Below are 27,115 nucleotides of genomic sequence, written 5' to 3' on the forward strand. Positions count from 1 at the left end.
AGGAGAGGCATTGGGTCTTGACATGAAGCACTGGAAACTTGAAATCTCTTCTGCCGTGTTCAATTAAAACGTTTTAAATCAAGCTATTTATAGTTGTGTTTGTGAATATTCCTAAAGCAATAAAGAGCTGACACATGACTAGTGTCCCTGGAGTTGGCAAAATAAGAAAACACACTGAATTGTTGGGAGGCAGCCAAAGTTGGATTGCTCAGGACTTAGAGCCGGGGGTGTTGGAGGCAAGCTTTCATTTTGTCAGGCAGTGAGAATTGCAAGGTGAGGGTTTTAGATCCTAATCTCAGGACCGGTCATTATCTTTGATCATGTTATACAACTAATACTGCGGTGTATGAAGCGGTGAGTTTTATGTCCAGCTCTGTTTGTGGCAGCTGTGTTGTCCTAGGCTCCTCACTTTACTTCTCTGAGACTCAATTTTCTTGCCTGTAAATGGGATGATAATTCATCTCATAGACTTGTTGTAAAGACAACTTGAGGGTAGGTGCTGGATCAGTTTCCTTTTGGCCCCAGACTCTTTGCCTTATAAAACATGACTTTTATTTAACCAGGTACTTTCTCTCTGTGTGCCTGTCCCTCCTTCTTTCCCTTCCATGCGCCTCATCACAAAGCACCTAACACTTGATAAATGTTTTCCCTTACCCCCGCTCACCTTCCACTGCCTCGCTCTAAAATGAGAATAATATCAAATGGCGTCTCAGTGGGATAATTAATTTGGTTGTTTACTACTGAAAGCAGGGCAAGGCTTCTTGTGTAGCCATTTCTTCCCTTTGTTGTGTTTTTTTTTCTTTAGTGACAATGTATTTCTCTTTTAGTCTATAAGAGCTTCCGTAAGGTGGGCCTTAGTTAGAATCTCACAAATCCATTACATTATATTAGAGTAGTAATTTAAATCATGAAATAAGATGCCCCGAATGGCAAAAACAAAAAATAAAAAACAACCACAAGCAAAAACAACAACCAAAACCAAAACTAAAACCAAATGCTTGTGGGCGTGTGAGTACAGGAGTGGGCAGCATCATGGCCTCTCCAGGAAAATGATGAAAGGCCTGTGTGCCCGCCCTCTCTGGGTGCAATGGAAGATATCTGAGAATTACACCGGATTGTCAGCGCAGGTGTCATTACTCCAAAGAGTTTCTGCTGCAGCACTTCACAGCGATAACAGGAAAGTGCCTCTGCGCTCTCCTGAGCAATCTCCCTCACTCACGGTGATGCTGTCATTGAAAAGACGACGACAAATCCACTCTCTAAGAGCAACAATTATTGAATACACACCAAGAGAAGAAACAGCCTTGTTTCCAAAATCAAATCCAACTGTATGTTTGGGTGGATTTATATAAGCACAGATGTTTTATGGGAGCTTTTTGTGGTTTTTCCTAGTGCAAATTAATATTTCTACTCATTCAATACATAACAATATATTTTTCTGCATAGATATAGTAGTTATCACAATGGGATGTTAATTATGGACATAAATCAGAGATTCTTGAACATAACTGGATACCATAATAAATTTACACTTTGAGATAAGCAGCTGTGAGCAAAGGAGAATGCTCGGATCGCACGAGACTGGCTCTCACCTCCCAAAGACAGTGGTTTCTTTCCCCTTAGTTAGACTCCTCTGACTTCTGATCTTAGTAGCAACAAGAGTACAGTTTTATCAGGGAAAAACAGCACTTACTCTGCCCCATGCACAGTGGCGGGTACATGCACATGTCTCACCCTCGTAACAGCCACGAGAGGGTGGATTCTACCCATTTCACACATGGGGGAGGAGAAGCATGGCTCGGGCCACAGCTAGTGACAGAGCTGACACTCAAACCCAGATGAGTCTCCTGCTTTTGTAGTCCCTGTAGAATTTATCAGCAAAGTGTCACTTCCTGTGAGAAAACTTTCCAGAACCTCTCCTCTGTTCTCTTTATGAGCCTCTGTTATAGCACTGACCCAGTGCTGCTGACATTATCTGCCAGTGTGTCTGCTTCCCTCAGTAAACCGAGCTCCCCAAATGCTGGGTCCATGCACCTTGCAGAGTGCCAGGCATATTCTGGAATGGTCTTAATCAATGCAGGGGACTTGTGGTGAGATGATTGACTGCGACATTTGAAAAACGAATGGTCTGGAAGTGTGTGGTGTTTGGACTGCAGACACCACCTCAATATTTAATTCCACAGACATGTTCATTGAAGGTTAATGTGGTTAGCTCAGGAAGGCGTGGTATGCTTTTCCCACAGGGAGAAATGTGTACACTTTGGTGCTTGTAAGGCTGCAGTTTGAGAACTGTAGACCCACACACACACATCGATTGGTATGTAATGCCTAAAATTGTGAATGCTTGTTGCTGAGTGTAATGGGGCAGAAGATATGTCTTGTGGAAGGTAGTGTGTTGGGATCTAGGCCCTTTCCTACTTGCCATGACAAGACATGAGAAGTGGAGGGGCAGAAGAGAGGAGAGCTCATGGTATTGCCTTTCTCTTTGGTAAGTTTTGAGAGAAGAATGTCTTTTGGAGGGCAGGAGGAATGAATTTGAGATGGGAGAAGGAGGAAAAGTTTGGAGTCCACCCTGTGGGGAACATGGGGCCTGGTGTACTGACAGATTTGAGGGTTCTTAGCAATTTGAAAGACTTACCTGTGCTGAAAAAATTGGGTGCCAAAAAAATGATGTGCCTGGTTTTGTGACATTCCCACAGCACTCACAGCAGTAACAAAAAAAGCACATGGTGGGGTTTTGGAGGGGTGGGCATGTGGCAAGAGATCTTCCATTTGTGGGTATGTCTTAACCTACTTTGAATATTTTCTCATTCTAGTCTGATTATTTGTCACAGACTCCAGCACTCCATTGGCAGGGATGCTTTTTAGTTCTGTATTATTTTCTTAACCAAAATGTTGCCTTCTAAATTTGGAGTCCCACCTCCCAACAAGAATTAGTTGACTCTTAACTCTATAGCTCTGGTGGGAACGGCCTTAGTAGAAACTCTGGAGATGACTCACACCTGTCAAGGGAAGTGCTGGTTTACTGAATGTCTGACATATGCCAGGCACACATCTGAGACCAAACAGTCAATGCATGGCCATGATCCTTGCTCTCAGGGAGGGGTCACTAATGGAGAAGACAAACAAGCACATATTATAAACTGTGGTGAGTCTGAATGCCGAGGAAGCCCAGGAGGACCTCCTGTTCTGGGATTAAATGCCTCTGTTTAAGTGGAGACCACAATTTTATAGTAAAAGTGGGGGAGGGGAATTTATTTAGGGTTTTATCTTGGAAAAAGGTGAAACTAAATTTTGAAAAAAAATGTTATTCCAACTATGCAGTATTCTCAGAATAAATAATGAGTCAGGTAGTTTTTTTAGGTGAGGGGTTATAATTTTTCTGACATCATAACACTTCATGTTTGACTTTCATGGCATAATCACAAAATGAGTAATTTTTTCAAAAGTATTTGAGGATTTCCCCAAGTCCTCTTTTAATATTATCTTATTGAATTCATTTTCTTTTGATGTGACTATTATGTCACCATCCTTGTTCTTCTTGGTTTTTCTCTTTGTCCCTCATTACCTGGTCTACTGCTGCTAGTTTGTTGGTTACTTTGCCTCAACTCTGAGTAGGTGTCCAACATCTCTTAACAAGGGCTTCATAAAATCCTGCATTCTTTGCAAGGGTTCATAGTTTTTCCTTTGTGGTCAGTTTACATTTTATTGTAGATGTTTAGCCCACTGAGACACTAACAGAGGAGTAGGGGTTGATGCTAGGTCAAACCAGAGGGTTTGAGTCGGGGCTTACTGGTTTAAGCCAGTGATTTTCAACCCTTTTAATCTCGTGGCACATGTAAACTGATCATTAAAGCTCTGCAGCACACCAAAAAATATATTTTATGTTCATCTGATCAGGAAAGGTATAATTTTGATTCATTCGCACTGGATGGCTGTTATGTTGGCTGTTGTAATTTTTTAAGTTGACATCTAAGGGAAGAGTTCAGTGCCTCCGACTAAATAGTCAGGTTTTGCATGTAAAAATTCTTCCTGCACACCAGTTGAAAATCGCTGGTTTTAGTGGTCACATCATTGACCGCTTAAAATACTCATCATGAAAATACTCATCAAGCAGTGAGTATTTTCTTCTTATAACAGCTTGTGCTTTCCCATCTGCTCCGATGACTGCAGGGCACGAGGAGTCCCTGTAGAGTGCTGGAGGAGCCTCTGACCCGGGCACCAGGAATCAAAGAGAGCTTCCCAAAGCTGAGTCTGGCAAGAGGGTCAGTAGGCAGAGAGGGGCTGAAGAGTACAGAAGGTGCCATATTGAGGTGTGTATATACATCAGTTACATTAGTCAGGTGGTGTATATCTTTTCATAGAAGAGGAAACTGAGTCTTGGAGAGATTGCTTTCCCAGGGTGTCATAGCTAGTAGGTATCAGAACTGAGATTCATCCACGGTTGTCTGACTCAGGTCTGTGTTCTCCCCAGCATGTGCCAAGCATGCTGCTCTGCTGTTTTCAGTTTAGGAAGTTTGGGGTTTTAAATATGAAATCTTAAGAACTCAATGTGAAATAGCCTTTACCAAGGGATGCTTTGCCCCCAGTGAATCTTGTCAAAATCTGCTGACAGAAAGTCTGAAAAGAAGGGATAGCCCACCCTTGAGTACCCACGTGGAGTTTGAGAAAAGATCTCAGACAGCAGAAAGTCAACAGGAAAAATGAATGGCCCTGTTCCAATGGATGATGCTGAGGTTTACGATGAGGGGGAGAGAGTCACTTCCTACCTGGTTCTAAATCTCATGCTCAGAATGTTACTCATTTTTAACTGTCCCTTTGGTTCCCCAGTGATTACAGAATAAAGGGGAGGCCCATTGGTTTGATCTATGAACTCGGTCCTCCAGAGTCTGGCCCTTCTGCCCCCTCACCCTCCTCCACACTCCCCAACTTCTGCCCTACTGCCTGTACACCCTGCTCTCTGGCTGTTCCAGTAGCAGGCAGGGAGGTTCACGACTATAAGCCATTGCTCATGAGTTTCTTCTACCTCTAAACGCTTTTCATCTCCACCCCTTCCAGTCTTTCTCCCATACACTGAGAACACTCTCTTTGAACACAGTCTTCTTTGTGTGAATGAGTACTGATTCCCACAGTTGCCACTGACTGTCCTCTCCATTGAATGCCCCTCCCAACAGTTATGATTTCAAAATTTTTATTTTTCCAACTCATGTCATTCTGTATATGCTAGTTGGTCTCTTTTATGGTATTATGGAAGAAGAACCTCTTACAATCCCCATTTTATTTTATATTTTTTTAAATATTTTATTTATTTGTCTTTAGAGGGAAAGGGAAGGAGAGAGGGAGAGAGGGGAAGGGAAGGAGAGAAGGAGAGAAACATCAATGTATGGTTGCCTTTCGTGCATCCCCTGCTGGGAACTGGCCTGCAGGGAACCTGGCTGCAACCCAGGAATGTGCCCTGACTGGGAATCGAACCGCGATTGTCTGGTTCACAGGCCCGTGCTCAATCCACTGAGCTACACCAGCCAGGGCCCCATTTTATTTTAATTTGGAAACAATAATAGAAACTTCCCCAAAAGTTGCAAGTCTAATATAAATGCCCCATTTGGAAGGTGTTGTCAAAATAATATCCAGTAACCATCAAATTTTAGTGTGGCAAACTTTCTCTTGCCAGGGACCCCTGCTTGCCCCACTTGGCCCCCAGTGCCCCCTGCCAGGCTGCGCCTCCAAGAGGATGGCCTCTATTTGTGCTCAAGCTCTAATGCCCTGCTCCCAGCCACTGGTTCTCCCAGGTGGCCACCTCCCTCAACTTGATTAGCCCCTGCCACCCATCTCCACCACCATGGCTCGCTCATCACACACACACCTGCTTTGCTCTGAACTGAAATATTAGCAAAGAGAAGTAGGAGAGCTTTTTACAGTTTGTAATGGTTTCCTGTTTTAATGCTCATGACACTGAAGTGGAGTGCTGTCACACAAGGTCAGTCATACATCTGTATACGCACGACAGTGGGACCGTTACCCTGACAACACATTCAGTGGAGCAGGATTAGGAAAGTGATTTGTCTGTCCTCAGTTGGACTCAGTTCTTGAGTCAGTTCAAGAGTAAGCAGCTCACCAAAGCTGACATATTTGAGCATACTCAAGCCAACTACTTTGTGTCTGTGTAAACCATTTCTGCTGTATGTTGGAGGCAATTTAAGTGCTTCTTACAGGTGGTTTTGACCACAGACCACTCGACAACATGCAGTATCCCTGGAATATGCTCCTGCACGTCTTATAAGGAATTCCGGGCCTGTGGTGGCCGTTTTGGCAAGGCTGTGTATGTAGGAATACTGCAGGTGCTGCCCAAGCTCTTCTTGGGTTTAAGACTTTTTATTACCTCACACAGGCAAAAGCCTCTGTGTTCGACTGTCAGGCCTGCAAGTGAGGAACAAGTTACCTGGGATGTAGTTGGGTGAAAGAACCTTAAATCCAGGCCAGTGCCTAGGAAACAGGCTTTTCTCCATCAAGGCTCGGCTGGTTGGGTCATGATAATGCTCCATTATAATTTTATAATTGATCAAAAGCCTAAACTAAATAAAATAGTTGGGAAAGAGTCCCAGCTCCTCCTCTGGACCCAAACAATCGTACTTCATTGTATATGTGCTTCTTTTCCCCCCAAGAGCCATGGCCTCCTTGAGTATAGGGATCCTTTGCACTTGTCTTTCAGGCCCCAACCACAAGGGATGAGCCCTTGGTCTGAGCCCACCACAAGGGATGCCCTGTGATGTGGACTCGAGCAGTGGCTCCAAGGTAGCAAGTGGAGCAGGCCCGGAGATGTTCGGAGCTCCTGTAGATATCTAGGGAGGACCGGCATGATGGAGTGTTTGTTTCCTGTCTGGGGATTGGGAAGTCGTGTTTACTCCACGATGACAGACAGGCTCAAGATGGAGTGGAGGGTCTCCACGTCCTCACCTGCAAGCTCACAGGCAGCGCGGAGCTGTTGTGCCACACTAATGAAGCGGTACAGGAAACGGCGCTGGATAAAGTTCAGCTGTGAACCCTGGCCTCCCAACAGGGGAAAGGAGGGATCCTTTGAAGAAGAAGACAGCTGGGTTTTGGTTTCAAGACCTTAACACTGCCATCACTAGATACTCATCTGTCAGTGCACAGGGGACAACATGTGGAGAACAGTTGTGTCCGGTCAGGCCAAAGGGAGAAAGAAATGGCTGATTTCCAGGGTAACTACGAAACCTCCCATGGCTGAGGGCTCTGCTTTAGCGTAGCCAAAAAGAATCGATTTGGTGAGGCTGAGGCTGAGTGTGAGAACCTGAGCACTGTCTGCTGTGGGCTGGGTGGTTTCACCACATATCCGTCATCCTCGTTGAGGGGCAGACAGGGAGCTTGAGGCCCAGCCCTAGTTATGTTGGTCAGTTGAACCCAGCAGACAAAAGGGCTTCCGTACCTACCGAGTCCTAAATGATCAGAGAATCCAGCTTGCCCCCAGTCACTTCATCATGTTCCTAAAAGGAGTTCAGCTGTTCTCTTACTTACTTGAGGCCACAGCTTCTTTGCAAGGAAATAACTTTCTCTTTTTGCTTTTTATTATCTACCTCCCCACTCCTGATTTTCAGTTCCTAGATTTTACTAGTGGTATTTTTTTTTCTTGAAAGAAAAAATATTTGTAACACTTGGTTGAATTTGTTTACTAAGAGTCCTCTAATCTGGGCAAGAGTTTTCTTCCAAGGGGATTTATTGTTCCTACTAGAATGGCTTTTAGCTCAGCTGAGGTTTATTTAACAGAATAGGAAGGGAGAAATTTATCTCCTCCCTAATCCCTCTTGAATGTTTCCATTGCTCTGCCAAAGTAAATGCTGTGTAAAGTAGCAGCAATCATTTGTTCTTTAATAGTCAATATGCAGCTGCCAGAGCTGATTGAAATGTATTAACATAAGTGATAATACTGTCATAGAAGTGAAAAGTTAAGTTGCTTATCAGTATATTCTGATAAGCTACTTAAATTTTACAGTAGCATGTGCTGGCCTCAGACAGACGTTAGTGATAGAGAACTGTGCACTTTATCTGTCCTCTCCATTGCCTCTCACTTCATCTATTACCCTTAGCGATACAGCTGGTAATCTATGCAGGGTGCTGATTTCCCTCCGCCTGGCAGGATGGAGTCCAGCATTGGTGCTCCTTTTGAGACCAGCTCTATCAGCGACACTGTCAGCTCAGCAGGGTGGACGTGAGCCGGGTGGCCAGTGCTTGGTACAGCACTTCTCACATGACTATTGGATGTCACTTTGGAATGTTTCTTATAGAAAATAAAGCCATTTAAATTAAGTGACAAAAACTTCTTGGGAGTGGGGATATATTTCACTGACAATATTGTAATGCTAACGTGCATTTGCTGTTAGTCTTTGTTTAGCTTTGTTTGTTGAGTCCACACTGAGCACTGATGCTGTGCTGGGCTTCATGCTGGCCCTGGGAAGACAAGGTGAAAAAAGATGTGAACCTTCCTCTCTGTTTACACAGTCTGTTGGGAAGACAGACACACCACTGAGTGCCACATGGTCTGTGGAATATTATAACAAGAGCATGCACATGCCCAGGGCCATATGGAACAGAGGGAATCAGGGCGTGAGAGTCAGGGAGGGGCTTGGGTACTATTAGGAGAATGAGTAGAAATCAGCTAGACCAGACCATAAAGTTCAGAGGGAGGATAGGGCCAAGTGTAGACAAGCTCAGGCAGGCTTGACTCTGCCTGTGCATGCTCAGAGTGAGGCTGCCAGGAGAGGAGGGCATCTGTGGGGAAGAGGGAAGCTAGTCAAAAGGCTGTCAAAGGCCTGACAGTGGAGAGTCTCAAACACCATCCTAAGCAGTCCTGCAGTGGGCTTCTTGCAGCAATGGGACGCATTGCAGGAATTTAATCCAATGTGCCACTTAGATTTGCATTTTAGAAAGACCATTCTAAAAGCAACACAGAGGATGGACCATAGAGTGAGGTCCATGCTGTTGGCAGAGTTACAGGGCATGATAGTTAGGCCCTAGTGGAGGGCAGTGGGGATGGAAAGTTAGCGCTTGACCCACAGTGAATGTGGAGGGGTGTGTTATAGGTGGAATGTTTGATGTAACAGTATGAATGGGGCCTTTGGGACACCTTGCAGCTGCCAGCAGTGGAAGTGCCGTGTGTGGCTGTGTGTGTCTAATCATGAGAAACTTGAATAGAAGCTTCCTGGAAAGGGTGGATGTGGTAGGAGAGGCCTGGGGGCTACTCAGAGATAGTTCCTGATTGCAGAGTCTGCTTTGAATGTCTTCTCTATGAACCTGGTCTAGCTCTGAGGCATGGGAATAATTTATAATGAACATTCAGTCCTCTGTCTTTTACAGGCAATTTTTTTAAATCCCAGAAATAATTAGCATTTCACCAGTCTGTGTTTCCAGCACAGACTATGACAGGAAGACTCTGTAGGATAGAGAAAAACTGAAACGTACCAGTCTTGAATTCACTTTTGGTTAAAGTTTTTGACCTGCATACTAATATTTCGTGTGTTTCTCTTCCCCAGCTATCTCCCGTGGTTCGAAGTATTTTATAAACTACTTAACATCTTGGCAGATTACACGACAAAAGGACAGGTATTCGTCTTCTATTCTTTTTAACGAGTAAACTTTAATTTATCTTTTATGATTGTAAAAGTAATATGTGCCCTATATTTCACCAAAATGTTTACCAGAAGTGTAATGCGTGCTCATTATAGAAAGTTTTAGAAATTCAGAAAATAGTGGGGAAGAAGAGAAATCACTCCTACGTGTTCTCTGCTCCCCCGCCCCTGTAAGAGTTGCTAGCATCCTGGGATTTTTTCTTTCTTTACTTTTTCAATTAAATATATAATAAACAGATCCTTAGCATTCACACAGTTAATAGTCATAATATCTAATAGTCCCAAGCAACTCTGAAAGTTCATGGCATGCATTAAATTGTAATTTTGCTGAGGCACAAATTTGAATTGTTCATGTCATGCTGCAAAGCTGGGATTTGTGAGTAAAACACTTAATTTGCAAGTGACCTAGCCAGCTGTCCTGAGTTCCCATTTTTACAAGGCTTTGTTGTGCTTTTACAGTATTTTTTAAGGGTCTGAAAATTAGTTAAAAAGCTCAGCTATACATAGTCACTCTGCTTTGGAAGAAATGGTATGCTCCAGTATCTTCCGTGGATGTCAAGGGTCAGCTGGAGCCGTATGTAGACCTTCGTAGCCCACATTTTTACCAGGTACCATAATGCCGAAAGCATTTCCCCATGCTGGGAAAACTGCTGTGAACATTTTTCATGGCTGCATAGTGTTGTGTCATGAACTTCAATTTACTGAAACATTTCCCTGTTGTTGGGAGTTTTTATTATTTGGGATTTTTTTTCTTCTTGTAATTAATTACAATCATTAGTATCTTTGGGCTTAAAGCATTTTCTTCATTTTGGATTGTTTCCTTAAGACTCGACTCTCAGATGGGTCTTTATGAGGTCAGTGGACATAATCGTTTTTAGAACGTTTGTTAAACTGCTTTGCAAAAAAACATACTGTTTTCTTAAAAGACAACCTTTACTAGCCATGTATGAGAGTGACTGAGTCACCATACTCTTGCCACTATTGTTTGTTGAATTCATTGCTTAACAAAACAGTAACAAATCTTACTGTTTTACTTGTATTTCTTTGATTTTTTTAGTGAGTTGAGTATTTTTCCATATGTCTTACGACTTGTATTTTCCTTTTTGTAAATGCCCTAAGTTGTTAAATTACAGTGATACATTATTATTAAATGTTACAGAAGTTTTTCTCCTCGTATTTTCAATAGAACAGTAGTTCTGAGAAATGTTGCATTAAAAATGTACCACAGCTCAGTAATAGTGAGGTCAGGGAGAGAGACGGCTGTGGTTCTTTTTCGTCTCCCTCAAGATTCACATAATGGGGGCCCTGAGGAGTCCTGCAGGGCAGAGTCTGTGTTCCTTGGGGCTTCCCCGCTCCTTTTGCCACAAACCCTTTTTATGCCGTGGTAGATATTAACATTTTGGGATATCAGTGTTTCCTGAATGCACTTTGGTAAATGCTGCTTGGGAGGAAAGGTGAAAATTGTGTGTAGAATGGTTAAATCCTTCCTTCAAGTTAGGTTTAGTCAGCAGCAAATGTCTTCCAGAGGCCCCAGTAAAGAGAAGGGCTGAGTGATAGAAGCGGCTCCCTGGATCATGGCACCCACTCTGAAAGGATGCTCAGGTACCAGGAGGAATTCTGTCTTCAAAGAACTGGTTTACTCTCTGATGAGTGAGGCAGAAGGCCACCTTGGGTATGTTCCTGGATTTCTGATTCACAGTTCACTTTGGTCAAGCTTTCAGGTTTTCATTCAGATTTGAAAGATGTCTCTAGTAAATAGAGTTGTATAAAATTTAGGCTTCTAACCATCTTAGAATTGGAGATTAACTCACATTTTTCCTTACATGTTGATGCTCAAGTCAGTTAAAAACAAGCAAACAAACTTAGTGGACGTTAAAAACCAAGTCTTGCAATACAGGAACGGTGGGTACACACAACCCATGCACTGGGGAGACAGGGTTGTTGCCTGGGGAAACTGGTACACCAGTCTTCTGGGTGTAGCCCCATTGTGGAACTGGCCGAGGTCAGTGTTGTGTTTTAGTTGAGTCTGTTTCTCCTGTACCCAGCACTATTTTTATTAAATTTCTTCTGGTTAAAGGAATTATGATATAGATGATAGGGAGTCCACCTACAACTAGCTAAATTGTTTGCAAGGTATGGGTCATTAAATTCAAACAGGAGGAAAGAGCTTTTATTCAAAACACAGAATCTTCTCCCCAAATCCAAAAGTCTTTGCAAAGTTCAGGCTTGGCGGGCTTCAAATGGGTGGGTGTATGTGTGTGTGATCATGACTGCTTGCATAAAGTGCCAGAGCCAGAGCTACTCACTGAGGGTGTCTGTCTAGGTCATTGACCCACATGGTTATCAGACCCTGAATACAGCAACAAGAGTATCCCCTTGAAAGGGATGGCAGGGGTGAGGAGGGCATCGGAGCCAGAGAGCAGCCTGGCAGAATGTGCCGGAGCCTGAGGAGTGAGTGGTGTTTATGTGGGAGCATGGCCGGGCACTGGATGCTAGAATTTGGTGAGACCTAGAGGGATCCACATAGGGAAGGGGCAGCAGGTGTGGCCCAGCACTGGGCTGTTGGAGCCCAGGGTGGATATGTCATGTGATTTGGAGGTGGGTGGACAGTGGTGGCTTAGCACTGGCTGTCAATATTTGAACAGGGCAAGGAGAACATCTAGGATAGGGAGGTAAGGGCATTGAGAAAGATCGGTTCCATACAAATAAGTGAGTATATTAAGAAAAATATGCAGAAGATTTTTTTCACTTTTGTAAAGTATAGTTACAAGTATGTACAGGGAGGAAACCAGAATGATTCCTATGGTGAATCGGAATTAGAGCCATTGGTATGAACTCATGGCTTTCAATATACAAGACAGATGTGGAAATAAATGGAGATGTGTGTGTTGTGGGTCACTCTTGCTGTGTAGTATATTCCCAGGCTCCATCCACTGAAAGAATTTGGGGTCAGCAGTACCCAAGTAGCAAGGAATACCTGTAGGTATCTTGGTTTCTACATAACATCTTCCACCAAAAGGAGCCAGGACTCCCTGAAGAAATGTCAAATCCAGGGGCAGGGCAGGGAAAGTGTAAGATGAGCCTGGAATATCTGTTAGTGCCAAAAGTAAGGAAGTGCTTGAAGCATGACAGGACGTGTCAGAAAGACACAGACATGAGCTTGGGGGCAAGGGATTCCCACTGCTCACATCTGGGAAAATTGGAGCATCAAAATAAGTAAGACAGCAAAGGTTACAACCCATTGAATAAAATGGGAAACCATGTGTCTATACCAATATAAACAAGTAAACAGATGAGTTACAGGGTGTATGAGGAATGGGATATTTGGATAAAGTATTGCTCCACAAAATGCTTAGACACAAAGGGAAACTGAGTAACCTCACAGGAGAGACATCAGATAAATTAATCAAATGATTAAAGTGAACATCATCAGTAATGGGGTTAATTGAAATCTGAATCAGTAGAAAGCAAACAAACAGTTGAGAGTTATTCTCTGAAATGATTGGTCTCATTGTCAAGTTCACACTAATCTAAGAAAAACAGGAACTGGTCTTCTCTGACTTTTATCTAGTCTTTAACTAGAGAATCGTAACTAAAGTCAGTTTGTGATTCTGAAGTGGATTATTTTGCCACGATTGGCACAGCTGACAGAACTCGATGGGCTCTGAGGATCAGGTGGTAGTGTCATGTAAGTGTTAATTTCCCGATTTTGATGATTAGTTGTGGTTATGTGGGGGAATATCCTTTGTATTTCTGGATGATGGGGCAGAATGTTAGCAACTCACTCTCAGTAGTTCAGAAAATTTTTAACATATTTGTGCTGTCCTACAATTATTCTTTAAATTTGAAATTGTTTCAGGGCAAAATTAAACATGTTGGTACATACACATATATATTTCTCTCCTCTGTGAGAAACTTGAGCATTTTTATCAGTTCAGATTGAAACAGGCTTTTAATCTGAGCTCATCCTCTCTTTTCCTTTCCTTTATATTCACTACCAAAAGCAGCTGTCGAGCAGCGGAGAGGGTTCTGCTCTTGGCTGAGCAACTTACTGGCTGATTTGAGCCAAGTTGCTTTCACCCTTCAGAGCCTCAGTTTTCTGTCTATAAAGTGGAGTAGTTGTGAGGATTAATACAGATATTTTTTTAAAGGATAGAAATGTGAGCTTATTACTATTATAGTAACAGAGACAGTTTCACATGATGGGAGAAGTGGCTTTGGAAAATTCTGTAAGCAGTGTTCTTTTGAGTGTTTTAAAGGTGAATCTGTTTTCAGTTGAGTGATTTGTTCTGCTTTGTAATTCATTTCACTAATTAAAACGTGCAGCCACCATCTTGTATTGCATGCTGTTGTACATCGTCCATTTTTAACCGTCCGTAATTGGAGGCCGCCATGTGTATCCAGTGCGCGCTCAATAAAATTAATTGAGGGCAGTGATGATAAAGACAAGATCTATAGTGTCATTGTTATTTCTCCCCACCACCCCTGTCTTTTAGGCTAGGATTGTTTGCATTTAAAAGTTGTTGCTATGGAGTTAAGAGGATAGATTTGCTCAGCTTATGATATATGGTCCATAAAAGGTGGTCATGGTAGGTGTCTCACTGAGTAGAAAATGTCAAGCTCTGTGTGGGAAGATCTGTTTGGCTCTTATATTGAGCCCTAAGGAGTGTCTTCTGTCCAACCCTACTTCAGTGTCCACCTGTTTCTGTTCTGGGGCCAACACCTCCCAGCCCCTCAGTCACATGAGGGCCCCTAGCTTACTCTGTGCCCAGACCTCCCTGCAGGTGTCTAAGAGTTCAGCCTTGGTTTTGTTACTGAGGCCTTTTATTTCTTCCAGGAGAGTCAGTGGAATGAGCTTCTCGAAACTCTGTACAGACTTCCCATCCCTGACCCAGGAGTGTCTGTTCATCTCAGCGTGGTAAGTGGGGGCAGAATATTAGTGATCACTGGAAAATAATTTCACTGTTAACAGTAAGAAGGAGCTAGCAGAACAGGATCGTTTTTTTTGTCATCTGCACCTTCCCGCCCCCACCCCCAAGCACTCTCAGACCTCTAGACTCAAGCAGTACCAGGCAGTGGTGTTTCTTCCCCTCTCTGGGATTCCATGTGAAAGGGGTCTCAAATGTCCCCAGGCTCCCCTCTTCCTGGCTGTCATCCCATCACTTCTGCCCCCCCAACCCAGACTTCCTGCCTCACACCTTGCCCCTGCCCTACCCCCCACATTTCTGTGCATGCCCATGTGCTGAAGCCCATCTCGCTGCCCCCGGAGACGTCAATAGCACCTCTCCCCTATTTGTCAGGGTACTCCGTGCTCATCCTTCAGAACTCAGGTCAGATGTAATTCTAAGAAATCCTCCCGTGACACTTTCCAAGGCTAGCTAAATTTTTCTTCTTTGTCCCAAGCATCTTGTACACTTAGCAGTACTTAGTCACATTATATTGGAATGATCTGTTTTCTATCTCCCCACACTGGACTGTAGGTCCCTTGAGGACAGGAATGGAGAGTGCCTAGCATAGTTCCTGGCCAGCCTACAATAGTAACTTTCTTTGAACTCTTTTATATATTTGTTATACCTCTGTAGTGTGCTAGGGCAGAAAATCCTCTGAACTACAAATTGTGAGATTTCAGTCCTAGTTGTAGTTTTACCCAGAATCCGAGTGATACATGTGCTTCTACATTTCAGTTACTGGAATCCTCTAATTCCCTAGGTCAAACCTTGTCACCACCTTCATCAGTATTCTCAAAGGGACATCCTTTGGCCAGCTGTTGATTATACAGGGGCTATGTTCCGGGTCTGAACATTTAAAAAGTTGTGCCTTTCAGCTTCATTAGATCCACACACTGTATTCAGTAGTTATTGTCTTGATACTTTTACCTCTTTAAAAAAAATGAACATATCTTATAGGGCTTTTTTCTGTGATGATCAAATTGAAAGCATTATTAACTAGCAATAACTAATAATAGATCTACTATTTACTAAGTTCCTAACTTATACCAAGTATGCCTCTCTAATGTTCAAAACAACTACGAATAGATGTTAACATTTTCATTTCATAGATGAGGCTTAGAGGGGAACAGGCATTGTACTTGCCCATCTAAGTTATGTAGTTAACTGTGAGAAAGTTTCAATACCAGGGCCAAATTCCTAGCTTATGTTCTTTCCACTGGGCTGTAAGTGTTGAAAGAAAGGGAGGAAAGCAGGAACAGGAAAAGGAATTTGTAGAGGTTTTTGCTGATTTTAATAGAACTTGGGAAGGAAAGGACCCTGGTTACAGAAATTCACATAAGGAAGACTGTCCAGAAGATGAAGAAATGAGCTTTAAGCCCGCCCCAATCATCACTGTCTAGCTAAGCAACCTTGCCTTTGCCTCTGTTCCTTTTCCTAAGCAGCTTGATCTCACCACTTCAGTCTGTAATGACATCCGACAGCTAGCTGTGGAGTAGCCTGGCTGGGTCACCAGCTGCTGGGGAGGAAGGGCCACTCCTTCCCCTGAGTGGCTGCCAGGCCTCAAGGACAAACCATCACAGGGGCAGGAGAAACTGTTGGGAGGGCACAGCTGTTTCATGCCAGTGGTTTCTGTGAATGTTTCTGACCTCCTCTGGTCCCAGCATTTCATGGGCGATGGAGCAAGACAGAATCTCAAAGGACAGCTTGGTGACTACTTGGGTCTGGAATTGCACTGGCTCACTAGTTACAATCCATTACATCTGTAAAGGCAGATTTTTTTTTCTTTCCTGTTCACAAGGAATTTCGTTCTCCATGTGGCATTTCTGATTTTGAAGCACTAATCTCATCTAGCTTGGACAGCCTGAAATGATAATATGGCAGTCCTGGACTTTTGTTGACTTTAGTCACAGAATATTTCTGTATGTATGATACAGGTGACTGAGAAAAATAGAAAATGTAAACTAGCTTTTGAGAGCAATAATAATTTTTAATTAAAATACCATTTATGGAATGCTAGGCACTCACATATTAACAATTATTCTTCATAACAGTTCTGAAGTAGATATTATGACTCAGAAACTGAGATTCTGAGCTATTAATTGAAGTTGCTTAAAATCACATAGCTGTTAAGTGGCCGGCTCTATGGTCCCTGTTCTTTCCCTTCACTGTGCCACCCTTTAGTTTGTGGACTCCATCCTGTGTGGACATCCATTACTGAACATTTCCAGGGACTCCTTTCTAGCCATTTGGAATAGAAGTTGGTGCACTCAATTAACAATGAGAATTAAAATAGGAAAAGTAAAATATAATTTAATAGAGAAATTTCTATTTCTTGTATTTTACTTTACAAGAAATAATATTAGAAATTAAATTCCATATTTCTTGTATGTTACTTTTCCTATTTTAATTCTTATTGTTAAGTGGAATTGTTGACTAGTTTCCATGGTACATAATCTCAATTGTAATGTTTCATGGGTAATATTTTGCACAGGCACAGAAATTTTGGAATATTGCATTGCAGAAGGTTTTTAAAAGTTATCCTTTTATAACTTAAAAAAATTTTTTTATTTTATTATCTTAATTCAAGTGGCTTTGGCTATAATTTGCACATCAAAAGCACAGGTAAAACAGCCTGTTTTAGGGGGAAGAGCATAGCTCTAATTATCTGGGCCTGGTTTCAATGCTGGTTCTGTCACCTATAAGCTGTGTGACCCTAACAAGTTACTTCACTTCTATAAGCCTTAATTATCCATTTGTGACGTGAAGATAATGTCTACCTTAGAATTTGTTATGAAAATTAGAAATGGTATGTATAAAGTATTTGGCATAAACCTTTCAATGTAACAGGTATTAGAGATCTGTTGAATATTACAGATCTTTACAAACAGCTCACAGTATTGTTGTCATTGTCATTATTGCGGTTGTCCCTGTGTCTTTTAGGAAGGCTATACGACTCATTTTTCTAGAGACCAACTATTTTGCAATTATCCAAGAATGGCAGGGCTGGGGGACTTCTGAAATGTCACTTGGGGGTCCAGGTTTGAACTCAAGCCGTGGCTAAGCCAACCTTCTCTGCATGTGACCTCTCCTGGCCTTTGCACAATCCCATCTTTAATTGACCAGCACCAGGCTCTTTCCAGTCCTGCTTGCCATTGTCCTCTGAGTCTTTAGTAGCACAGAGGAGGTATCACCAGTTCAGCCTGTTGTCATTTAACTCAGGGACACGTACATGGCAGTGCCTCCTTGAAAGTTCTTTGAACAAGTCAGATTTTCAACTCCACTGAGCTGGAGATTGCACTAGAAGTCAGGAGGCTTGTCTGCAGAGCATGCACAGTGGGGAGAAATTCTCCACTGTTAACCACCTGTAATGGTCTCAGTGCAGCTGTCCTTCAGCTGGCGCTGTCCTTAACATTACTTGGGCCTTGGGGGCAGATTTTGCCTTCAGCCTATAGAGGGGTATAATCTCAGATGCCAAAGTGACATGGTTCAGTCAGTAAAGACCACTGCTGAGTGAAGCTAGTGATACTTGGTCCCGAGAGTCCATTCGCCTCATTGAACAATAAATTATGAAACCTGCAGCTTTCATGTGTTCATAAACCTGCAAACATAGTATGAGAATTTAGCCTTTAACTTCTCAAAACGGTTCATTTATATCTCCCAAAGTAGTTCATCTCTCACAGAAAAGAACTCTTTCTACCAAGTCGGTAATTTGGTAATGTATCTGGCTTTCATCCAGCATTAACCAAAGAAAATATTCCATAGACATTTCCAATGAATGGAACTCTCTTTCTTCATCTGAGTAAGGAATTATCTTCAGCTCATTTACCTGATTTCTGAATAATGTGTGTTATTGCGTATCTTTGTAAAAGTAAGTAGCTTTTGCTTTTCTTTTCTAGCATTCTTACTTTACTGTGCCCGATACCAGAGAACTTCCCAGCATACCTGAGAATGTGAGTACTTGGGAGAAAAAAAAAATTAAATTTGTATTCTGTTTTGTTTTTTTAACTTATTTTAAAAAGGAAATAAAGGGATATATTTTTCTCCATTATAAAATGATACATTATAAAGGCAAAAATAAGTAGAGAATATTTGAAAATTATTGAAACTATAAAGACAAGGAGGAATGAATATTTATATTTCTCAAAGGCAATCATCTAGTAACATGTTGATGTCTCATTCTAGTCTTTTTAGAATGTATTTTTTACATAGTTAAAATCACCTGCTAATAGGCATTTTTTCATTTCATGCATAAGAATCATTCTTGTTGGCTGCATAATATTTCATTTGCTATATAGTTTTTCCTGTTTCCTCACTGTCGTGCATTTAAATGTGTTTTTTTTTTTTACTGCTGTAAATAGAATGTTTTCATATAAAGATTTCTCTATTAGGGTAGATTTACTCAAGTAGAATTATATTTCTACTACATTTATAAGAGAAAAAATAAAGTATTTGTGGGTATAAGGTGAAGATCCCTACTCCCAAAAGACTTAGTAACTATGAACTTGAGTCCGATGGGGCAGAGGTTGATGTCTGAGCTCTGACAAGCTGGATGACATATCAAGCCTAGCCTTCGGGCGTGTTTTCAAAACGTTTTACTCAGATTATAAATAGTACTTTTTAAAGAATTAAATATGGAATCACCACCACTTAGGAAGTTGATTTCTTTTTTAAAAATATTTTATTTATTTATTTATTTAGAGAGGGGGGAAGGGAAGGAGAAAGAGTGGGAGAGAAACATTAGTGTGCGGTTGCCTCTCATGTGTCCCCTACTGGGGACCTGGTCTGCAACCCAGGCATGTGCCCTGACTGGGAATTGAACCCGTGACCCTTTGCTTCACAGGCCCGTGCTCAATCCACTGAACTACACCAGCCAGGGCGTGATTTCTTTTTTTAATTGTGGCAAAATGTACGTAACATAAAATTTACCATTTTAACCATCCTTAAGTGTATATATTTCACTGGCGTAAGCACATTCACAGGGTCGTGCAGCCTTTGCCAGTGTCCATCTCCCGCACCTTTTCATTTTCCCCGCCGAAACTCCATATGCATTAAACGGCCCTTTAAACAGCAACTCTCCACTCTCTACCTCATTCCCAGCCCTGGCAACTACTGTTTTTTTCTTTCTCTGTGAGTTTGACTCCTCTAGACACCTCATCTAAGTAGAACCATGCAATATCTGTCCTTTTGTGTCTGGCTATTTTTACCTTGTATAACGCCTTTATGGCTTGTCCATGTTGTAGCATGAGTCAGAATTGCTTTACTTTATAAGGTTTAATAATATTCCATTGCATGTATATAACATGTTGTTATTTTACTTATCCATCAATGGACACTTGGGTTGCTTCTACCCTTCAGCTGTTGTGAATATGTCACTCTGAATGTTGGTGTACACACATCTGTTTAAGTCCCTGCTTTCCATTCTTTGGGGTATATACTTGATTACTTTTTTTAAAATACTGGAATAAGGGGTATATTTCTCCATAACTATTATATTATAGAGTCATAGACAGGGAATTCTTTTGTCTATAGAGCAGACAAATTATAAATTTCAAGTAATCAAGTTAGTGAAGTTTTGTTATTGTATATAATGGATCAGAGGCCTGGCTACTTGGGGTTCTTGGGGTTGGAGGTTCTTAAATATCAATATCAGGATCTTTTTGGTGGGGAGTCTAGTCAGTTTTCTCTTGTTGGGGAGTATACACTTAGTTTCCAGTGCTCTGGAGGCTGGTGGGGGCAGTCGGTCATGGTAAATCAACATTTAGCATGTATAATTTTATTTAGCACCTCCCCCATTTTTCTTTAATGCTTTATGCCCCGTTTTCAGCTATACCTGGTGTCCCCCAAGCCTTTCTGGTTTAGTTCCCCTAGAAAGTAAATATTTATTCTTTCAGAGGGGTACTGGAAGGCCAGTGGGCTAGCTGAGTAAGCCAGGAAAAGAGAATGCTGGCATGAAATTACTCTTATATTTATTGGTACCCTTCCTGTGGGCTTCAGAGGTTTTGACCTTTTTGGAATTTTTTGGTGTAGGTTGGCCTTGATGCTTGCTGCCCTGTTACCTGGCCCCAGTCTTAGTCTTCAGCTTTTTCTGGGCCACCAAGTCATTCTCCTTTAGTTTTTCAACCTCAGTTGGCACTCTAATCAGCTTGGGTCAGATAATTTTTTCTAGTGTGGGACTCTCCTTGTACATTGTGGGGTGTTTGGCAGCATCCCTGGGCTTTACCCACCATGTGATGAGAGCGCAGCCCCCACCCCCAGCTCTGACAACCACAGTGTCTCCCGAGATTGCCAAATGTCCCCTGGTGGCAAATGACCCAAGTTGAGAACCATTTATTCAATAACATCTGCTTTCTGGCCTCTAAAAACTTGACATCTTTCTTCCTTTACTGTCTTTTCTGCAGTTTGGGGGGAGTTTATGTCTTTTAAAAATCTTTCACTATGACTTTTCATTGAGAAGGGGGTACATGGTATTAGGAGAGAGAAAAGACAAGTATCTACCATAATTTACCAAGCATGCCCACAGTGTGTTAGCTGTGCTTCCCACTAATAGATAGACATTTCAATTGTTTCTAATGTTTTGTTGTTGTAAATAATGTTATGGTAAACATTACTGCCTAGTTTAGATTTTTTTTAAATTTTTTTTTCAAATTTTAAGGGCCAAGAACATTCTGATAACTTGTTAATTTTCTAAACCACAATTACTGAGATTAGAAATAGTCTAGAGAAAAATAAAACTGTCTTTTTTTCATAGCCCAATCTCCAATTCCTGTCTGTACTGTATGCTACCTCCTCAGCCTCCACTATATAAAAAGTTCGCATCCTCTCAGCTGATTTTGCCACTGATGAACCAGTTCCCTGTGTATGACCCGTTGTCCACTAAGTCCTCCTTGGCTAACTGGTAAAAGGCTGCCTATTCGTTTCTAAGCAGGAATGATAAAACAATCTTCCAGGCTTCTAATGTACATGGCTCCGTTGAAATCCTCCCAGCTCCTCCGTGACAGTAGACATGAGCCCCATGGTACACTTAGGGACCCAGGCTCACAGACCTGAGGTTACCTGCCCAAGGCCTGCTCCTAAGCGAGGTGTCATCCCCAGGTATGTAAGGAACTGAAGCATTTTGTTCCCATTATGCCTACCCATCCTGCCTCCCAACAGTTGACTTTTGTATTCATGAGGAAAAAGGAAAAGAAATAATTTTTCATAGCTCAAATATGAAATGAAGCAGGCAAGCTTTTCCTCTAAGGAGAATCTGAACTTTTATAAGACCAATTTATATGATTTTTGACATGGAGTCACTATTGAGCTCTAGCCATGTTGAAATTTGCATTTTAATCTCTTGGTGATTTTTCAAGGATTAATTTAAAATGGTTAAATTGCTGCATTGCAAATTGAAACAAGCAATAACCTTGGGGTTATTAATATGGTATACTATGCCATAGTGGAAAGAGCATGAGTTTTGGAGACAGCCAGACAATGGGCTCCACCACTCTGGGACCTGGGGCTACTTCTATTCTCTGAGCATTGGATTTCTTACCTAATAAATAAAAGTGGGAGGAACAAATGTATTAAATGTGAAGTTCCAACTTCAATGCCTCATGCAACAGGGATGCTGCTTTTGTGGGTTCCTTTTCTCTTCCTTTTTTCCTCAGCTTTCCTACAATTCCTGAGATTTGAGTTGTGGTTGAGAGCTAGGGAGCATCCCTTCTTACAGCTTGTGTTTTTAGGTTTTTGCTGATATTCTTGGTTGTGAAAACCAGTGCTTTTCTTTTGTGGAGTGTATATTTGCCCACAGAAGTCTCTCAGGAGGCACTATTGTCACCAGAATTCTGAAGCTCGGTGTAGGCAATGGTGTAGGGAATGGAGTCGAGGACTCTAGGACCTGTAATATGGGAGGTGTCTGTAAACATTTACTGATTATTTCCTCTAAAGAACATAATGAACTGTAGTGAATAAGCAAAGAAAAAGGTAAAAGGACTTTGGGATGTGGAACCTGATTCTGTCTTTAGATAATCATATTCTTGTGAACAGCTCCAGAGAAAGGTTAACGGAAGAAAGAGAAAGGAGCTAATGCTCACTGTGGGTCAGATTGGGCATTGTTTGTTGTGTCATGAAGTCTTCACAGCAGCCTTAAGGTGTGGTTGGTGTCCCTGAAGAGCTTTGATGGGGACTTGAAGCCCAGAGACATGAAGTAAGTTGCCACTAGTCACCCAGCCAGTAAATGCTCAAACCCAGACTCACACTTGGGTCAGTCTGATCCCCAGCACTGAGATGCTGCCGGGTCCTGGGCCTCTGGCTCCCTGGCTCCCTATACCTTTCAAAGCCATCACTCATCATAAGTGTACTTAATTATGTGGATATTTGTGTAGTATCATCTCTCCTTTCTGAGGATAGGGACCAGTATTTTTTAAAATCACCGCATCTGTGTTACTAGCACTATACCTAGAACATAGTTGATGCCATATATATATGGAATGACTGAATGAGCAATGCAGCTACCCTCGGGAGAAAGAAAAATAATAGTTCCTTTCACTTGGTTTTGGGGTTATTTTTCCCACAAGACATTAATAAAAAGCAAACGTAGAGAATTAATTTTTTTCACTTTCAGATGCCTGTTGAAGTTAATTCTTGTTATTTCTTCAATTTCTTTTTAAGAATATTTTCTTTTTTGCTGAAAAACTATCACAACGTAATTGCTCATCAGGGTTTTCTCTATCTATCAAGATAACAGTTGTAGGAGTGAATTTTATACAGGCTGTAATTAAATGAGCATAAATCTTTATAAATTTTAAACAGTTGACCTTCATTAAAAAAAGTCACAGATCATGAACAGATATGTAGTAATAATTAAATTGTAAACTGGCTGAAGAAGGAATTTTTTTAGCGGCCAGGTTTTGAAGTATACTTTTGATTAATGGGTAAGCATATAGACCTTCATTTGGAATATTAAACAAACCTGTCTTAATTATCTGGCCAGTGTCATACCAAGTGGCTAATGATGCGAGGAAAGCATTTAGAATGGACAGTTATGTATAACACTGCCCAGACTCCACTTTGTCAGAAGATGCACCATGATATAGGAAAGATTTATGAACTCGTCGTGACTTTCAAAAATAAAGTTTAATGTTATTAGAAGGCCTATTATTAAGTACTGAGATTATAGAGAATTCCATTGTCGCTCTTCAGAGTTATCAGGTAATTGTTTATTCTAATGGTTTTTCCACTCACTCAAAGGGATAAAAGTTGACCTTGGAGTAAACTCTGCTTTCTTTCCTATAATATACTCCTCTGATTTGATTGCTTATGTGAGTTTGTGGGCTTCTTTCTCAGACAGATTATTTTAGAATCCAAATTTATAATTCCCTTCTAAGAATCCCACACAACTAAGGGAGCCTAAATTCTTCTTTTAAAAAAAGTCAATTGAGGGTTTTAAAGGTTTACACTATGGTAAAATAATCTGAGCAGGAGTTATTTCAGGCAATAAAACCAAGCCTCTTGTCTTAGAAACTCTTCCACAGTATAGTAAGTCTCTATCGTCTATATTGTGTCTGAAGCTGGAAGTTACAAAGACTAATAAAATGACAGACCGTGGGGTGGACTAGCATCTGTTCTGAAGGCTCCAAGGAGTACCCAGCTTAGAGTCAGTTCTTTGGTTCGGGGATTATCTCATTTCCCGAAGGTATTGAACCTAAGACGCTTTTTCTCTAAGCCCCACAGTATTGGCCCATTCCACCTCCCCATCACCACACCCACCCCACCTGCTTCCCAACCCCGGGTGTGGATCACAGTGAGCCTGGAGTCCCCAGCCACCTGGGTTGGCACAGGAGCCAGCAGGGGCAGCTAGAAGCAAGCAGTCATAATGGGGGTTCTCCTGGGGGAAATGGGGTTTTGTCAGGTGCCTTCCCTCCCTCTTTGTCTGCATTTAGAGACACAGAGGGTTAGAGAGAGAAGGGACCTCCACTACTGTTTCTTTGTAGAGATGAGAAACAAAACTGGGAGAACCTAAGGCGCTTGTGTTGCACATGCCTCTTCTAAAACTCACCTTCCAGGCTGCTGTGTCCCTATTAACCAGAGACCTTCCTTGGATGGAGCCCTTTCTAGCCTGAGTAGTGGTCAGCTTTGTGTCCCTGCTCTGCAACCTATAGAATGGTCCCTTCTAGGCAGATAGAAAAACTCTCAGAAGGACATAACAATATAAGTAACTGAAGTAATGCTTCAACTCCATGAATACTAAAAAAATATCCTTAAGCCTAAAAACGCAATGGCACTGAGAACACTGAGTCCTTTTGAGCATGGGCACTGGGAGATAGTCCCTCTAAGCAAGGTTTTCCTTTCCTAGCAGGGGAGACACACAGAAGTAATTGTCAGGGAATGAAAGGGGTGGTTATTTAGGCGTAGCCATGATGGCATTATAATCCAGGACACTAGACAGACACCATGTTTGACAGGATGGGTGGCTCTTTAGAAGGAGGACTGATCCTTCAATAAATAGACTATAAATAAATAGTTTTTAAAGAAAACACTGTTTGGGCAAGTGGACAGGTGTGGTGCACAATAACCTGGAAGTCTGGCACTTGTCCGGATTCTTCTTCCCCACCCCACTTCCCAAGTCTAATTCATTGTCAAGTCCTGTGACTCCTCTTTACAGAAATCTGTCACATCCATATCCATATCCAAAGCTTTCATCTGCATAGTTTGTTTGTTTTAATCATTCTTTTCAAGAATCTGACAGTAGCTGTTAAGTGATTGCCCTGCCTCTTGCTCGCCCTCTCCTGTGCACCTCCCACAGGACCTGTAGGAAGATTTTGCTGAACCACAAATGTGATGGTACCATGTCCCCTTAGCAACTCCCTTAGGACCTGGCCTACCTCCCCTGCCCTAGCGTGCCCCACTCCCTGTGCTGTCCTCCCTGCCTTTCCCTTTGCCTGGAGTGTGCTTCTCCCTCTACCCATTGAGTGAACTCCTGGTGGGAGGCTCAGACCACATGTCCTTTCCCCTGACAAGTCTTCCCCAGCCTTCTCCTCATATCCATCCAGCAGAGTCGAATCTGCCCTTCTTAGCCTGGAATGTCTGTCACCTGTATCACAGTACTTTGTACACTGGGTTTCTGGGTCACATGCCACCTCCATATCCAGACTAAGTGCCTGGAAAATGGAGATCATGTTTAGTTCATCTCTGCTAAGCTCAGTACCCTGGATAGTACTTATTCAACAGTGGAAGTTGAATAAGTGTTTGTTGATTGGCTGGTTATAGAGACAGAAATGCAAAGTTAAAGACTCAATTCCACTGGCAGCAAAGTGCTGGGAGAGTGGCATACCTTGTGTCATTTATAAATGTAAGCTCACAGTGTGTTCTGGCTGCAGTCCTGACCCAGGACAACTTGTCATGGAGGCCTTCTCTTCTTATTCTCAGTTCCTATCCTCTGGTCTTCCCCATCTGAGAAATAGTATTGGCCTGGCTGTGAAATGAACAGCTGCTTCTGTGTACAGTCTCTCCTGACTGCCCATTACCCGATGAATAAACTACCTGTTTCTGTACACTTTAGTAAAGGTAGCTACAGGTATCTTTGAAAGGCCTTACCCAAACTTCCCAGCTATTTCTGTGACTCGGAATCCCCAGTGTCAGTTCTGTTTCTGTGGGCCCTTCACTGTTACTCAGTAAGATTACTTCATCCACCTCAGACCCGGGTTTTCTGAAGTCAGATGTATGTTTCTCCTAATACACCACCTGTTACTCTTCCAGGCTGGTGTGTTTCCTCCTCCACCACTCTGCTTACACCCGAACTACAGAGCCGTAGTCTTCAGACAGTGCTTTCTCCACTCCAGGATTTGTTCCTTCATCAAACTGCTAGATGATGGGATACATCATTGTTCCCAAAGGGACCTGAGTCTAGGTACAAAAACATATTTGTAACTGAATCATTGTAAGATGGAGACAGATTGCTATGGAAACACAAAGGGGAACTTTAAAATGAGTCGAGGAAGCCTTCCAGGAGGAGGTGACATTTCAGCTAGGTCTGGAAAAGTAAGTGGGTCCTCAAGGAAGAGAACATTCTAGGCAGAGAAAACAGCAGATGTAAAGGCCAAGGGTTTGAAACCATAGGGCAGGCCTAAGAAGTTGAGGATTGGTGTGGCTTAAGCTGCTGGATGCTTTTAAGACATGAGGAAGGAGTCCCCTCTGTCCAAGGGATTTTCTTCTGAGATGAAGCAGGGTGGGAACTGCAAGTGCCCTCCTATAGCTGCTTCCAAGGCCTGCTCAGCCCCCCAGGTGCTCCCATGGCCCAGCGAGGGGCCCAGGACTGCCACCACTCCTACCACTCCCGCCCACCTAGGCATGGGGTCCCAGAAAGAAAGGCAGGGGAGGAGGCAGATAAGAAAGACAGCTTCTGTTTAGACACAAATATCTTCGTAATCAGCACAGATGGGATGAGAAATACCAAAAAAAGTACATGACAGTTTAGAGAGAATTTGGCTAAATGTTACATATTTTTAACATACCTGTATAGAGTTTTTGGAACAAGCACCTAAATCT

At 42.2% G+C, this 27,115-nt stretch overlaps 1 protein-coding gene across 12 annotated transcripts in view; it reads left to right on the forward strand.

Moving 5' to 3' along the window:
• DENND1A (DENN domain containing 1A) overlaps positions 1–27,115 on the forward strand; it is a 497,055-nt gene that overhangs the window by 224,610 nt on the left and 245,330 nt on the right. For all 12 annotated transcript variants that reach the window (XM_037164241.2, XM_037164477.2, XM_037164323.2 and 9 more), the window contains 3 exons: positions 9,546–9,615; positions 14,479–14,559; positions 18,487–18,540. In XM_037164241.2, the coding sequence (XP_037020136.2) occupies positions 9,546–9,615; positions 14,479–14,559; positions 18,487–18,540 (205 nt within the window). The remainder of the gene's footprint in view (positions 1–9,545; positions 9,616–14,478; positions 14,560–18,486; positions 18,541–27,115) is intronic.

The sequence above is a fragment of the Artibeus jamaicensis genome, unplaced genomic scaffold (assembly GCF_021234435.1).
Source record: "Artibeus jamaicensis isolate MK-2021 breed Jamaican fruit bat unplaced genomic scaffold, CSHL_Jam_final contig_471, whole genome shotgun sequence".
NCBI lineage: Eukaryota > Metazoa > Chordata > Mammalia > Chiroptera > Phyllostomidae > Artibeus > Artibeus jamaicensis.